At 45.3% G+C, this 17,254-nt stretch overlaps 1 protein-coding gene across 1 annotated transcript in view; it reads left to right on the top strand.

Moving 5' to 3' along the window:
* Positions 1-17,252, top strand: part of LOC129818472 (protein phosphatase 1E-like) — a 63,764-nt gene extending 46,512 nt beyond the window's left edge. The window contains exons 2-7 of the mRNA XM_055874395.1: positions 4,307-4,428; positions 6,942-7,141; positions 9,235-9,423; positions 9,598-9,741; positions 10,013-10,106; positions 12,531-17,252. Of these exons, the coding sequence (XP_055730370.1) occupies positions 4,307-4,428; positions 6,942-7,141; positions 9,235-9,423; positions 9,598-9,741; positions 10,013-10,106; positions 12,531-13,456 (1,675 nt within the window). The 3' untranslated portion in view covers positions 13,457-17,252. The remainder of the gene's footprint in view (positions 1-4,306; positions 4,429-6,941; positions 7,142-9,234; positions 9,424-9,597; positions 9,742-10,012; positions 10,107-12,530) is intronic.
* Positions 17,253-17,254: the final 2 nt, after the last annotated feature.

Below are 17,254 nucleotides of genomic sequence, written 5' to 3'. Positions count from 1 at the left end.
TCCACTTTCCCCTCGCTCGCTGCCTGTTGAGCTTCTCCACTTCCTTTGACAAGGGAAGGGCTTATCCCTCCCTCCTTTCTCTCTTCCTCTATCCCTTCATCCTCACCCCCTGTGTTATCTCTAGGGCTATAGTGGCTATGTAAGGTCACCCCCTGCTGCATACGCACACACACACAAACACACACACAATACCTGTAGCCTTCTGAGGTAGACTGTGGGCATGAACCCCTGTACCTGATGTCACTGCCAGGCAGTGCAGTTGTAATGGGATCCCCATCATCAGCTGTCAACACACTGGGTGCCTCAGGTTACCATGGGTACAGGAGCTCAGTGCCACAATGGTGTATAACCTGCCCAGATGAAGGCAGCACCTGGACCAAGATCATGTGACCCACACCCTCTCTTCCCCCTCCAAGCTGCCTGAGGCTCCCAGGGTGCACCTGCACACATAGTTCCGCTATACCTCGTCAGCGATGAGTAGTTCTATTTGCAGGCGGGGCAAGTATTGGCATCAGTGCACTGGAATGTTTAAGCTTAGGATGAGTAGGAATCAGGGCTAGGGGTCAGATTCAATCCGAACCCGTTTTAAAGGCAATGTTAAATGCTATGCACGTTTTAAAGGCAATGTTAAATGCTATGCACGTTTTAAAGGCAATGTTCGCGGAGACCACATTCACGGTAAATGATGCATATGTTGTCACAATCCGAAAATGACCTTTAAATGTAAATCTCGCAAAAATATTGAATCTAGGCCTAGGCCTCTTTGAAGGGAGCACATTGATGTACAGTACATAACCTAGAGAGTACTCAGATGTAGAAATTTGAATGGTACACTCATGACTTTCCTCTAATTGTGGCCATTGCATGGTTTTGAAGAACAATTTTAAAATGTACTGGTCACCATAACCACAGTTCCACGGGGAGGTCTGATAGCTCAATAGTAGCTACTGACAGACACAGAATCACTCAATGAATTTCCCCTCCAACAGGGACATGGATTGAGTTTAGACAAACAGATCTATACTGGCACATCTCTGGAGAGGGAGAGTATTTGTCTCTTCTCATCTGACTTGTCGCTTTTCTTTTCTATTGGAACAACATAAAGAGGACATATCTCTCCGTCTAGTTTGCTTAAGGAGCTTCTAAATGGATGTGTTTTTTGTATTTTGCTGTTTTCTCATCAGTCCAGTAAGGATTTCATGATAGCACGGTTATATACTGTCCTTAAAAATCATTGTACTTTTAGCAGTGATAGTATAACGACACTTAAAAACAGGATTTTTCCACTGGGTCTCTGAGCCAAGTTTCTCTGGGGACTAGCCCCAATGTGACTTCTGCAGTATAGAAATCACGTTGGGGCTAGTTCAAGGGCCTCATTAATATTTTGATTGCAATGCAAGATTTCACTGAAATAGTTTTACATTGCCTTTGAATCAATCCAGGTGCTACTGTATGGAACTGTATTTTCCACAATGTAAACAAATGTAATCTCCCATGTCAGCTACAGTTGATAGAATTTGAACAACAACACAAAAGCTCGGCCAGGCTCATGTGCGAGCACTAGATTTCGTAATATGACAGCACTGACTCTCAGCGCTCGGTAGAGTGCCTACAGAGCTCGCCAGCTTGTAATCCTAAAAAAATGGAAATGTGTTACCTCTAGTTTGTTCAGTAATTCCTATTGGGAAAATGAATTGGGAAAGAATAAGGTTTTGGGATAAATGCTGAAAATACGTTCGGCGGTTAACACAGGCGAAGGAGAGTACATCTTGTTCTGTAAGATAATGTCAGACAGTTAATATGATGGCTCTGCAATTGATAGCTGCTGTCTTACGGGCTCCTGACCAATTCTGCTATTTTGTGTGTTTTTTTTATGTTGATCTTAACATTTTTGTACAGACTATTTCCGCTATCAATTTCTATGACCGAAAACAGCCTCTGGACATCAGAACAGCGATCACTAACCTCGATTTGGATGAAGATCTCTACATCAACGAGTCAGCAGCTGTGGATATACTGCTCATTTCGAACCAGGGCCTAATCCCCAGGACTCGAAAGAGGAAGAGATGGAGCAAGTGAGACAAACGAGCCGGCTACCTGAATGTACAATCACTCGAGAACAAACTGGATGACCTCTGTTTGAGACTATCAACGGGACCTGAAGAACTGTAATATCCTATGTTTCTCTGAGTCGGGGCTGAACAATGAAATGGATACTATACATCACTGGTTTTTCTATGCATCGTCAGGACCAAACAGCAGCCTCGGGTAAGGTTAAGAGGGTAGTTGTGTGTCTCTTTTTAATGACATCTCTAATGTTAAGGAAGTCTCAAGGTTTTGCTCACCTGAGTTAGAATACCTCATGATAAACTGCAGACCATACTATTTACCACCACAAACCGAGGCTGGCACTAAAACCGCACTCAACGAGCTGCATAGGGCCATAAGCAAACAAGAAAATGCACATACAGAGGCGGAACTTTTACTCCACACACAAAAATGCATTCAAAGCCCCCCCCCTCCATTTGGCAAATCTGGCCATAACTCTATCCTCCTGATTCCTACTTACAAGCAAAAACTCAAACAGGAAGTACCAGTGCGCTCAATATGGAAGTGGTCCGTTGAAGCGGATGCTAAGCTACTGGACTGTTCCGCTAGCACAGACTGGAATTTGTTCCGGTATTAATCCGATAACATTGAGGAGTTTACCGCATCAGTCAACCGCTTCATTAATAAATGTATCAACAACGATGTCCCCGCAGTGACCGTACGTACATATCCCAACAAGAAGCCATGGATTACAGGCAAAATAAAATTCACACTGAGCTAAGATAATAGAGAGGCCGCTTTCAGGGAGCCGGACGCTTAGAAGTAATCCTGCTACGACCTCTGACGAGCCATCAAACTGTCAAAACATCAATACAGAACTAAGATCGAATCCTACTACGCCGGCTGTGAAGCTTGTCGGATGTGGCAGGGCTTGCACACTATCACAGATTATAAAGAGAAACCCAGCCACGAGCTGCCCAGTGACATGAGATTTCCAGTTGAGCTAAATTCCTTATATGCTCACTTCGAGGCAAGCAACACTGAACCATAATGAGAGCACCAGAATTCCGGATGACTGTGTGATCTTGCTCTCCGTAGCCAATGTGAGTAAGACCTTTATACAGGTTAACATTCACAAGGAGACAAATTACCAGGACGCGTACTCAAAGCATGTGCTGACCAGCTGGCAAGTGTCTTCACTGACAATTTCAACTTTTCCCTGACCTAAATGTTTCAAGCAGACCACCATAGTCCGTGTGCCCAAGTGTGCCCAATAACGCCAAGGTAACCTGTCTAAATGACTATCGCCTCGTAGCACTCACATCTGTAGCCATGAATTGCTTTAAAAGGCTGGTCATGGCTCACATCAACACCATCATCCCACACACTCTGGACCCACTCTAATTCGAATACCGCCTCCAACAGATCCACAGATGACACAATCTCTATTGCACTCCACACTGCCCTCTCCCACCTGGACAAGAGGAACACCTACGTTAGAATGCTCAGCGTTCAACACCATAGTACCATGGCAGAGTTAGTGCCTACAAAAAGACGCCATTACTATTGCCATTATTATTCACCTTACGGCGCCTGGCAACAAGGGCGTGTCCATTTACTGTGAATGTTTTCCTACTTCCGGCAGCGTTCCTCAGAACTTGCATGCCAATTGATCTATCACAGCCATCTAGCGGCACCATCTCTAACTAGATGCTAGCTAGCTATCCGGTGCCGAGAACCTAAAATGTAAGGAGGAAAACAACTGTGTTCGATCAGGAAGTAGGTCAAGTGGGCAGGGCATCATAGGTGAACACGCAACTAAAAGACCCTAAAAAGAGTGGTGGCAGAAGAATGGTCAGGATCCCCCACCAGTGTTAGGAAACTCCTCCATTGGATCCCAAAGGTTCGTTGTGCCACTCATCCCGTTGGGGAGTTGCAGCGATGAGACAAGATCGTAATCACGAAATTGGGGAGAAAAAGGGGGTAAAAATGACAAACCAGGAGCGATTGGAACGTGGAAAATTAACAGGCCTGTCTCATGCCAAAGGACAGACAGACAGACTTCTACTCTGGGATTGGTTAAAGCTGTTTGATGGAGGTAATTACTTCAGTGAAATTAATTGATGGTAGGCCTAATGGTTGAAGTGAGAGCTGGTCATTGAGGACTGTAAGTCTATAGGCTGGTCTCTTTGGAGTATGATAACTCAAGTAAGGTTGATGGGGATGTTACGTTCTCTTTTTTCTCTCTCTCCTACAGTAACTGCCCCTTCTCCCTGGCGGCTGCCCTGGCGCGGGCTACAGCAGACAGTGTTCTGCAGAGTGACCTCTCCATCTACCACATCCAGAAGACCGTTGAGGATGGAGTAGACCCTTTCCCCCGTGAGTCCCCTGTCAGCCTGCGCATGACATGCAAAATCAGGTCATGTACTGACCTAGCTAGGCTACTGAAAGGACAGAGGTATTTTTTATTCAATATATTGACTTAAAGCCTTAATCATTTCAGGTGTTGTTTTATTCAACACCGTGGACAAATGAGGAAATCACCAACTTTAACACAAACACATTGTGTTTGTGGCACAGCTGCTACAATCTCTTAGCGAATAATTAGCATTAAAACAGTTGCGCTTCCTGGCTCACTTTTTTTATACCACAGCTTGATGTCAACCGCTGTCACTTAGAATTCCCTTTACTTTGTTAGTTACAAAACAAAGCACTCTGTGGAGCGAGCGAGCGAGAGCAGAGGTCTTTTAGAATAGAAGGGAACAGCAATGAATAACCCTGCGACAGTCCTCCTTTAAGATCTCTGTGTTCTTATCAGAGAGAGAGGGAGGGGGAGAGAGTGAGGCAAAAAGAGAACGCAGGGGAAAGATAATTTTGGCTCTGGTGATTTGCGTGACGGGGTTGCTGTCTTGGGACAGAGGGTGGGTTGGTGAATGTCAGGTGGGCGGTAAGAGTGGGTAAGAACAGAGGATAGCAGACAGCCTGGCCATCTAGGCCCAGGGCAGAGGAGACACACGAACACACCCACACACCCACACACACAGAGCTCCCACTGCTCACTGACAGGGCTCTGAGATGGAATGGGAGGTTAAATTTAACTACAGAGCCTGGGGAGTTAGGGAGAGGAGGAGGAGGAGAGGAGAGGAACGGAGAGGAATAGAGAGAAGGGGAAGAAAGGAGAGTGAGGAGGATTGGAGAGTGGAAAGACCAAGTCCTTAGTTCCACTAGGTGGAGCAGAGAATACATTCAAAATGACCTCGTCCAGATATTCATTACAGAAGCTATTTTAGAGGATGAAACTATGGAGTCTTTAAAAGATACTGCGAGATTTTGGTTGTTTTTCTACTTACCCTGAGTCAAATGAACTCATAGATACTATCAACTTCCTCATTCTGTCCCGCTGTCGCATCTGGCCACTGTGCTGACTTGAGAAGTTCGCACAGCCTATCATCGGTGTGCCCACGGCGGATGAATGAAATGCGTACATCAGAGAAAATAGTAAAGTAAAAATGCATTTAAAACAACTATAATCTAAATGTTATCGTTTCAAATGAACTTGTAAAAAATGCATAGAGGACCAAGTGCTAACCACCAAGCTTTGCAATAGTTACGTCGATTTCCCTGTTTTTGAGAGGAGCATGCAGAGACATGAAAATGGTATCCATGAGTTCTCTAGGTAAGTAGAAAAACAACCTACCTCTTGGAATCTCACAGTATTTATAGGATTATAGGTATCTATAGTAAAACATAGGACTCTATAGTAAGCATCAGAGCTTCTTAAGACAAGTTATAACCGCTACTATTCTGTAAATTACGAATGAACAATTGGTGAGCCCTTTGCAACAAACAGAAAGCCCACAAGTTTTCTTACGAATGTCAGTCACCCAGTTAATCCCCCCTCACAACAACCAAGGTAACTAGGAAACAGAGTACTTAGAGAGGTTCATCTATATTTCAGGTTCATCAAAATAAAAACAAACACTTTAACATTGTCTCCTGAGTCCCTCTCTGTTGCTCGACTCGCTGTGACAGAGACGAAAAAGGCTAAGGGCTTGATTCAATCCGTAGTCCTGAAGAGCTGCGCTACAGCACGATAGAAGTTTAAAGGCAATGTTCCCACATTAACGGAGACTCCATTCACGGTAAACGCTGCATATGTCGGCTCATTTGTAAATGACCTTTACATTTCAATACGGATTGAATCGAGCCCTAAATTAGTTTACTTCCTCGAAATTCCGTCAGTGAGCTCACACCGATGCTGTTTAAAACCCAAAAGCCATTTCTTATTCACCTATGAACACATTTTAAAACATACACAAACATCCAAATTGAAGCTCAAATGATTGATGCGTTCTGTTCTAATGGGAGTATTGTAGGTACAAAGACTATGATAACCAACCAAAACATGTTTATGTCACTTATGACAGTAGAGATTATACAGTTGCATTTAAACAATTCAATGTCAATAAATATGCAATATGCAATGCAATATCAATGCAAAATGTCAATATCAATGCAAGCATATTTATTGTAAGACAATAAATATTGTGACAGAGCTCTAGTATGGAATACAGGTGTCCCAGACTACCGTATTAATTGGGACTGATTGCAAACAAATGTGTGTGTGTGTGCGTGCGTGCGTGCGTGCGTATGTGTGATTACTTGTGTATGGTTTCATGTGAGTCTACATGTGTGTATTTTAATGTGAACAAACGTGAATATACATCTGGAGGCTATAAATGATGTGCATTCTTTTCACATGTGCACTTATGCATGGATACATGCGTGTATAATGTATATGTGTGCGAGCCTGAGGTCTGATCATATGCCATTTGTGTGCGTGCATGTGCGGGTGCGTGCGTGTGTTTGTGCGTGTGTGTGTTCTCTTTTAGAGATTGAGTCGGTGGCCTTTGCCCGGCTCATCTTCAATAAGTTGTGTGAAACATGCTGCCTGTGGCTGAAAGACTTCCCTTACCGCCGCCGCCCTCAGCCCTACTACGAGACCTCCATCCACGCCATCAAAAACATGCGCCGCAAGATGGAGGACAAACACATCGTCATCCCCGACTTCAACACCCTGTTCAACATACAGGTAAGCATGAATAGAGTAATCCTTAACCACAGGTCTAGGATCAGTTCAACATACAGGTACGGGTGACTCCAGCATGTCGCTAGGTTGATGAAGAGAGCAACCTTCAACCACAGATCTAGGATCAGATTACCCTCCAGTTCTTACCATAACCATTAAAGGGATATGGACTCTTTAACTTCAATTACAATTGATTGGCGTTTCTGGTAAAGCATAAGAGGAAAGGGTGGGAAAAGAGGGCTCGAGTACTACTGTAGCCCTGCCCTAAGGCTTCTCCCTAGTGGGCTAGGCTTGGGTGATATACCTTATACCGGGGTATTTAGACATAAAGATGGTATGATTTTCAATATCATTACAAAAAATATATATAGATAGAAGAAATGTGGGTTGGGCGCCCCCCGTCTCTCGTGGGCTGCGGGGGTGCGAAATAGCGCCCCTGGTGTGCACATTCGGTAATACGTATACCCCAGTGTGGTACAGAAACGGTATGAAATCTGGATACTGCCCAACCCTATAGTGGCCTTAAAAGTGCTTACTCTAAAAGAGCTCTCTAGAAACCCCAAGACACATGGCATCCTGATGACCACAAAATCAATACCTTGTTCTTGGCCACACTCAAAATATATCCTCCTATCAAAGACTCCAGGATGTCTGTCATTGTTTCAATGTTTCTTAGCAACATTTGGCCTAACACTTGATGCAAGAACAGTAATACACAGTATCACCATGTGAAACAGCGCATTTCAATTCAGGAAGTAAACTGAAATTCCAATTCTAAATTGAGGAAAATTGGAATTTCAGTTTACATCCTGAATTGCCTGAATTGAAATGGAATTGACCTCAACCCTGTAGAGGCACTCTTCAAAATCGCTGCCGACTGGCTAAAAAGAGCATTTTATTATTCTGTGTATATCAGCTAATGAAGAGACCCCCCCCACTGAGTGGGCTAACCCAGCTGGGAAGCTATCGACTCACTTCACTATGGGGGGGAGATCAATAAAACTCTCCTATACGAGTTATTCCCATTACAACCCCAATAAGAACAGTAAATGATAGCACAGTAGGTAGCCGCTGGTGAATGAAATGCTTCTAATAGCATTATTGGCTACAGCACTCTAACGTGCTCCCTCGGGCATGAAGGAAATGATTTCAATGAAGCTGAACAACACACCCTCACACACACACACACACACACACACACACACACACACACACACACACACACACACACACACACACACACACACACACACACACACACAGACACACAGACACACAGACACACAGACACACAGACAGATAGACAGATAGATAGAACTGGAGCTAGAAACATTTAGCTGCACCTGCGAGAACTGCAAAATGTGTTTACGCGACCAATCAAATGTGATTTGATTTGACAGACACACACCAGCCTGATAATGGCATGTTATCTGAGCCACACAGAGTCAATCAGTCATTGAAGTCCTATCCTTATTAGTTTTCCAGTCATCCCCAACGATTATGGCCCCTCCCCTTACGTCCCCTCTGAGCAAACTGGCCAGTGAGACGACCCCGGGACAGACAGGCAGATGGACAAGAGGAAGGATCCTGAGATAATTATTCAGTTGGATCAAATGTTTATCCCATTCTATTAGCTAAGCATGCTAGTGGCGGGTAAGCCTGCTAACTGGCATTAAACCCCAGTTAATTAAATCAAATAGATGGAGACGCAAGCAGGTTATATTTCGATTTGCATATTCGTGATGAGGCACTACTACACATGCCATTCATGGAAAACACACAACGTCACGAGAGTGACACGCAACGAACTATGCTGTAGAAGCAATTGTGATTTAGAAAACATTACTATGATGAGTTCAATTTCTTTATGGAATGATTGAGATAGATGAATGATTGAGACAAATGAATGCTTTGCATTGCATCATACTATTGATGAGAGTCTATACATGAATTACTATCATGTTAGAACAGGTGGTGACTCCAATGAAGTGCAGAAATAAGAGAAATACGTCCTGAAAGTATTGAAGCTCTAAGACATTGCATGCTCATCCTCTTGTCATACTGTTTTCACCTTTGACCTGTGTGTGTGTTTTCAGGACCAGGAGGAGCAGGCCTTCTTCGCCGTGTTCGATGGCCATGGAGGCGTGGACGCCGCCATCTACGCCGCCAACCACCTCCACGTCAATATGGTGCACCAGGAGTGCTTCAGCCAAGATCCGGGGGAGGCCCTGTGTCGCGCCTTCAGAGTCACCGATGAACGCTTCATCCGGAAAGCTAAGATGGAGGTAAGGGCTCAAATTGGTATAGTATGGACATTTTCATTCAAATCAAATGGGGTGTGGTCAAAAAATGATTGAAATCAAATGGAACGACCCAGTTGACATGTTACCGGACATTCATATATGTATGTATACACCCGTATGTATGTACATGTGTGTGTGTCTGTCTGTGTGTTACAGAACCTGCGCTGCGGCACCACGGGGGTGGTGACCTTTCTAAGGGGGCGGACCCTGTATGTGGCCTGGCTAGGGGACTCTCAGGTCATGCTGGTCAAGAAAGGCCAGGCCGTGGAACTGATGAAGCCTCACAAGCCTGACAGAGAGGTCACACGCACGCACGCACGGACACACACACACACACACACACACACACACACACACACACACACACACACACACACACACACACACACACACACACACACACACACACACACACACACACACACACACACACACACACAAAACACAAAACACTCACTTAATCACTGTTCACTTCACACACAGGGGTTAACATCACTTGAGCAGAGATGTCTGTCTCATATACAACCACATATCTTTGTACATAATACTATCTTTCTTTCTCCCTCTGCAGGATGAGAAGCAGCGTATTGAGGCTCTGGGAGGCTGTGTCATCTGGTTCGGCACGTGGAGGGTTAATGGCAGCCTGTCCGTATCCAGAGCCATAGGTGCAAACAATCACTCTATGCCTTGTATTTATACAATTACCGTATGAAGTACAAGAGGTCGGAGTGTGTCGAGCAGAGAGTGTGTGTGTGTCGTGCAGAGAGTGTGTGTGTGTTGTGCAGAGAGTGCGTGTGTGTTGTGCAGAGAGTGCGTGTGTGTTGTGCAGAGAGTGTGTGTGTGTCGTGCAGAGAGTGTGTGTGTGTCGTGCAGAGAGTGCGTGTGTGTCGTGCAGAGAGTGCGTGTGTGTTGTGCAGAGAGTGTGTGTGTGTGCAACTCACCACTCAGCAGGAGGCCCATAATCAGTCTAAACTATCTTGGTGATTGAGTGCCACAGCCAAGGATCAGCTGACACTGTGCTGAGTGGGAGACAAATAGCAGCCCAGAGGTGGGGGTTGAGAGTTTCCTGTAACTTTATGCATACATAAATGTACGTAACTTTAGGTTAGGTGACCAGTCTGATTTCCCAGCAGGTATTTCAAATCCTAATGGGATTAGATGGAATAATCTCACAGCTCCAATAATAAAACATCACAATCACAACAATACTGTTGTTCTCTTGAAAACAAATGGCCTCGACATTGGAATCCACTGTAAAGACTGCATTAGAATCCAACTGTGCCCATTTACATACACAATAGGGTTGGGGTCAATTCGAATTGAAGTCTATTCAGGAAGTGATTCGATTTTATTTCCCCCCAAAAATGGAAATAACTGACAATTCTAATTGACCCCCAACCCTGATGCACAAGGCAACTTGAGGCTAGCTTCTAGTCGTATTTCCTGATAGTTATTTTAGTGGTAGCTAGTGAGAAAGCTATACTGTGACCTGCTGTTCCATAATCCTAAAACTCCACTAATCTGATATCAAAACAACCGCTTCCTCGACAGCAAATGGCTGCTACATAACAACTGTTTAATTCCTGCTGCATGAAGGAGAGGAGAGAAGACAGCTATTGCAACACTGATATTCATATGTATATATAAATACATTAGTCACAAAGGACCCCAGATTACGCCGTATTTACACACGCCTTTCCTATGCACTTCTCAGCCGTTTCAAACATACCTTATGAAGGTCCGTAACGGGCTTTGCAGGTGTGGTTCCCTTGCACGCGCTGAATAAATGTAATTCAACCGCTGAACTTTTCTCGTGGAGTTTTCATTCAGTAGGGTTTTCGGTACATTTATCTGAAGCCATCCCTTTAAATACGGTGTACCTTTTATTTTGTCGACAGACTAGAATACATCAAGAGAACGGGTTAAGGAAATGAGGATCAATAAAAGAAATCCATCTAAATATATGCCTATTCGTCTCCATTTCAGCACCAACTGGTGTTTAACATTACTCAATCAACTGTTACTAATGATCCTCAGCAACAACCACATGGCCGTGACGGCGTTTACAGAGGAAGCAAATGAAGGTAAATTAAACAATGGAATTAAATGGAATGATAATGTAGGCTATACCAACTGAAGGGAACTAACAGTAAATTGTCAGTTGAATATGTGTGGTTATTAGGCCTACTGACTGTAGGTGCTGATAGTGACTAATATTTAACATGATAGAAATAGGAAACAGAAAGTCGGGGTAGCCTATAATTAAGCCATTCAAGAGTTCCCATCCCTGCAAGTTACAAGGCTGTACAATTAAAATTCTACATAATGGCACAGCATTTCAACAACTTTACTGTGGGAATGTTGATATGCTTCAGTTTGCTGCCCTATGACTGGTTTCACATTTGTCTCCAGGTGAAATAAAACAAGTGTCATTTATATTTACAATTCCCTTATCCAAACGGATTACTCATTTACCCAGCTCTTATCAATAGCGCTTATCAAGTTGTAAATTACAGTGCATGGAGAATTATGTTATTTCTATCATAAAAAATTAAGTGGATGCTTTTTCCACTTGGAAACTGCAGATTCGCTCAACCTTATTCATGGTTTCCTCTCGCATAAAGGTGATGGAATTATTATGGAATGAAGTCAAGGTCAGAATACGGCGTATCTGTAGACACACCTCTGCCACACCTTAATTTCTTAGATTTCCATCCCGAACGAATAGCAGGTGAATAGCATGAATACGCAAAGAGAGAAAAGTGCATAAAAAGGTTATAACATTCCGTTTAGGCGCTCTTAACTCGGTTTGGAATCGGGGCCAAAGTGCCGAACAACACGTCTAGGTGATAAGGTGGCATTTATTCTTTATTTTTCTCAACCATGATTTCAAAACACAGATGCATAGCCTTGTGGACTTGACAGATAAAGCAGCACTGAATATCACATGATGTTGTTGTCAGCTCTTTGAGGGTTTAACAGGTTCCTGTTTTTATAAAAAAGTGCTTCAATGAGAAACATTTGACAATATATAGAATACATTATTTTTTTCTTTGTTTCTTATCTCTCTTTGTCTTGGTGATTGACAGGCGACAATGAGCACAAGCCCTACATCTCTGGCGTTGCTGACCAACACATCGTCCCATTGGACGGCACGGAGGACTACCTGATCCTGGCATGCGACGGCTTCTACGACACAGTCAGCCCCGACGAGGCGGTGCGTGTGGTCAGCGACCACCTGACGGAGAACAGCGGCGACAGCACCATGGTGGCCCACAAGCTGGTGGCCTCGGCCCGTGACGCCGGCTCCAGCGACAACATCTCAGTCATTGTGGTCTTCCTCAGAGACCTCCGCGCGCCCCCGCCGGGAGAGGAGGACGAAGAGGGGGAGGAGGAAAAGGACGAGGAAGTGGCGGAGGTGGAGGAGGAAGGTCAAGGGGAGATGGGCTGCCAGGACGGGGGCACCACGGACGCTGGGGGGAAGGGTCATTGTTTCCTGCAGCAGTGCTCGGCTCCAGCCGACCTGGGCTATGAAGACCGCACGGACTCGTTGACAGACAGAACCAGCCTAGGCCTGCTGGGGCCCATGCTGGGAGAGGATGGTCGGATCAGGCTCCCCCCTGCCTGCTCACACCCTACTCCCTCCTTAGCCCTCACCCAGAACCTCATGCCTGCCGAGGGCCATGGGGCGGCCTGGTTGCCCTGCCTAGAGGAGGGGCTCCAGGGCTCCAGGCACAAGCCCCAGCCTAAACCCTGTGTCCCCACCTGCCAGGAGCCCAGCTCAGACGGACAATGGCCCCTGGCGGCTGCCCTGTTTGGCCACGCGGGGAAGCGCACCCGGAGGATGGAGGGCGTGAGCCCCAGGTGGGGGTGGGTGTCCCGGCGTTGGGGCCGTGCCCCCAGGGAGCTCCCCGGCCTGCTGCACTCCACCCATAGTGTGCCCTACCCCCAGCGCTGCCCCGAGAGGAGGCCCGGGGTGGCCCTGCCCCACCTGCCCCACGGCAGCAGAATCTGATGATGTGACCTAATCTTCACTAGCTCCTCGATCTCCGGCCACTTCTTCTATCTGTCTACAGTCATTAATTCATTCATCCATCCATCATGAGTTCCTCATCCAGGACACTGGCTCCACACCCATACCCTCACAGCCCCATTCAGGAGGCAATCTACCTACCTACCCCTCCCCATACCCACACAGCCCCATTCAGGAGGCAAACTACCTACCTACCCCTCCCCATACCCACACAGCCCCATTCAGGAGGCAAACTACCTACCCCTCCCCATACCCACACAGCCCCATTCAGGAGGCAATCTACCTACCTACCCCTCCCCATACCCACACAGCCCCATTCAGGAGGCAATCTATCTACCCCTCCCCATAGCCACACAGCCCCATTCAGGAGGCAATAACAATTCCTGCTCCTGACCCGTATTGCAAACACACACTGTACTGTACTTTCGGATTCATAATGGAAAACACATTATCCGCCCACTACATAGATGGGAGTACTTAATACAGGATTATAAGTAGTGGTCACTTACCTGAATAGATCCAACATATATAGACTGATATGTATTCCAGATGGGAGTACAATAGAGGATAATGGCAGAAGGGATATTATATGGTAGAAGGGATATTATTAAGAAATTATATTCTATTTATAATTTAGGGGATGACGTCATCCAAGAGCAGACATTAGTCAGTCCTTGCCATGCCTGTCAAATTGAGTTAACATTTACATAGAACTAAACATGAGATGTGTTCTCATTGACAAAAAATCCTTCCAAACAGGCTGGGTGTGAATAAGTTGCCAGATTTACTTGGCCAAGATAGTTCAGACGACTCAGCAGAACATGTGCCTTCCCTAAACAAGAAAATGTTTATGGGAATTTTGAGCCTCAGTCAACAAAACCCTTTCTAAGCTTCCCATTACAATATGGACCCAGGTGTTTCATATCGCTTACAGGGGCTACTTAACCAACAACTATCCTGCTTTTTAAGTTCACTAACAACAATAGAGCATAAGAAGGATAAATGTCAAAGACTTCATCTCTGGTTTGACAAATATAGTAAATTAATCTTAATCTCACCATCCTTTCAAATGTGAATGTTTATTTTATATTGAAACTCCATAGAAGATGCTATATACTGTAGCAATGACTAGGTTCTGTAAAATGTGCCTCCATTCTCCTGGCCCAGGCAACTGTTGTTTAATATATATCAAAGACAGTTCAGTCTTGCTGTTGGAAAAACTCCCAATCTTTTCACCTTTAAGAAAACATAAATTGTTTGTGCCATTCCTGACATTTTTAACTCTTACTAACACATTGTGCCATTTCCACACTTTTTCCCCCTAACAAACCCCCCGCCCTCCCCAATCCCACTAAGTTCCCAGGAGCAGGAGACAAGGACACAGGGTATGAGTGGCCAAATCCCCTCACTGACCCACAGTCACACAGAGAAATACCCCCAGCCAGTCAGTCAGTTCCCAGTCACTGTCATTGCTTACTGCTACCCTGAAACACCTAGCCATTGGTCGCCTGGCGGCCTCCCCACTGAAGAACATGGTGGTCATTTACAGAAGGCCATTTGGACAGTGTCATCATGAAAGATCCCCAGAAAGTAGAATGTATTCCAGTTGTAGAATGTACATGGAGCTCTCCCGGGACCTTCATAGATGGGCCAGTAGGACTGAGACAGTAATGGGCTTTTTGGACTGTGGATGTAAGACAACGGTTTCTGGATGCAGTACACCTGGAGGGCACACTATTCTGGAGGCGTTTGTTGATCGTGAGATACTTTATCAGCTATCCACCGTATCCTCGCAAATCTGACCATTCTAACCTGGTGTTACACTCTGAGAGAGCAGGATGTGGATATGCACACTGACTCTCGGGCAGAAAGATGCCCATGCTTCTGTATCTTTTCCTTTGCGTAAGCAACACCTGCATTTTGACTCTTGGAACAGCAGACCACACAAATTGACATTTTCTGACCAATTATGAAAGACAACCAGAAAGTCGAATATATAAGTTATCAAATGCCCCGAGTCCCCCCAACTTCATCCCCAGTCCCACCCCCAACCCCACCCACATCACCGGCTTTTTCAAAGCTTTCTGCTTCTTTTTGAGAGCAAAAAAAACGCACATCTTTCCCATCCTAAATGTTCCTCGGACGGGGCACCAATTGCTTATTGGAATTGATCATAAATTCACATATTATGTACATGTAGGTATGAATGTGTGCAGGCGTATGTGTGGGTGTGTGTATACGTGTTGAGGGTATTCATGTGGTATGTCTTATAAGTCTACTATTTAAAATCACCACTGTAAAGTCAGCAGGATGGTGAAACAATATTCTGTGTTGATATCAAGCTTCACAGCCCCCAGCACTCTACTGTACTTTTCATGTGACACCTTTAGAAGTAGAGTTGTGTACTTTAGCAGTGCTTGAGTGACAAGGGAACATGGGAATTCAAATGCTGGGCCACATTTCCACTGAAATGTCAAAATGGTCCCCCACCTCGCAATCCTCTAACGCTACAGTCGTTTATAAGACGCTGAACCTTCAAGCCATAAACATAAAAGTGTATGCTATAATTCCCCAGCTAACCTTGCTTGCTCACAGATCTATAGTTCCTCTCTCTCTCATCCACTTCTGCGGTATGACCCTTCCCTTCTACCTCCCCATGCCTATATGACCTTTCCCTTCTACCCCCCCATGCCTATATGACCCTTCCCTTTACCCCCCCATGCCTATATGACCCTTCCCTTTTAACCCCCATGCCAGTATGACCCTTCCCTTTTACCCCCCATGCCTATATGACCCTTCCCTTTTACCCCCCATGCCTATATGACCCTTCCCTTTTACCCCCCCATGCCTATATGACCCTTCCCTTTTAACCCCCATGCCAGTATGACCCTTCCCTTTTACCCCCCCATGCCTATATGACCCTTCCCTTTTACCCCCCATGCCTATATGACCCTTCTCTTTTACCCCCCCATGCCTATATGACCCTTCCCTTTTACCCCCCATGCCTATATGACCCTTCCCTTTTAACCCCCCATGCCTATATGACCCTTCTCTTTTACCCCCCCATGCCTATATGACCCTTCCCTTTTACCCCCCATGCCTATATGACCCTTCCCTTTTAACCCCCATGCCAGTATGACCCTTCCCCAGCTGATAGAAACAGACCACGCTGTTCAGGTCTGTTCCCCTCTCTGCCCTTCCTTTTCCGATGCCACTCCATTGCTCTCCATGACTCTGCACTGTGTGTCCATGTACACAAAATGCTTTGTTCCTGTAAGCAATAATCAATCTTTAAGAGTCGCGCATGGAAAGGCTTTTGTTCAGAGGGTTTGTCTTCCCTGAGCAAGGCGGAGGGAGCTAGAGCCAGATCAAACTAACAACAGCCACCCTCCTAAACTCTTACCAGTGCTCACATTCACATTGATGGGCACACACCACTTTACTTCTGCTCGATGGTAGAATGGGACACAACCTATGATGTACCCCTTAGACAGTTGTCGGTGTATATAAAACACTACCACGTTTGGCGGCCATATTGAATTAGTCTCAAAGAGAAACACTAGAAAGTGTTTCTATGCTTGGCTAGCCCCCTGTGACAGGGTGGTTCAAACTGTCCACCAGGCTTCCCTGAAGACAAACCCATGACCAGCTCTTCCCCAACCTGCAGGTTAGGTAAACCAGTAAAAAGTGTCAGTATCTCTATCTTCTGTGTTGTTCTCGTAGTATACAAATGTGTATCTTAACGGTGACTATTATCATGTATAAAGATTAGACCAAGTC

This window comes from Salvelinus fontinalis, chromosome 2 (assembly GCF_029448725.1).
Source record: "Salvelinus fontinalis isolate EN_2023a chromosome 2, ASM2944872v1, whole genome shotgun sequence".
NCBI classification, from domain to species: Eukaryota; Metazoa; Chordata; class Actinopteri; order Salmoniformes; family Salmonidae; genus Salvelinus; species Salvelinus fontinalis.
Note: the sequence above shows the minus strand (reverse complement) of the source record. Positions and strands in the feature narration are given on the sequence as shown.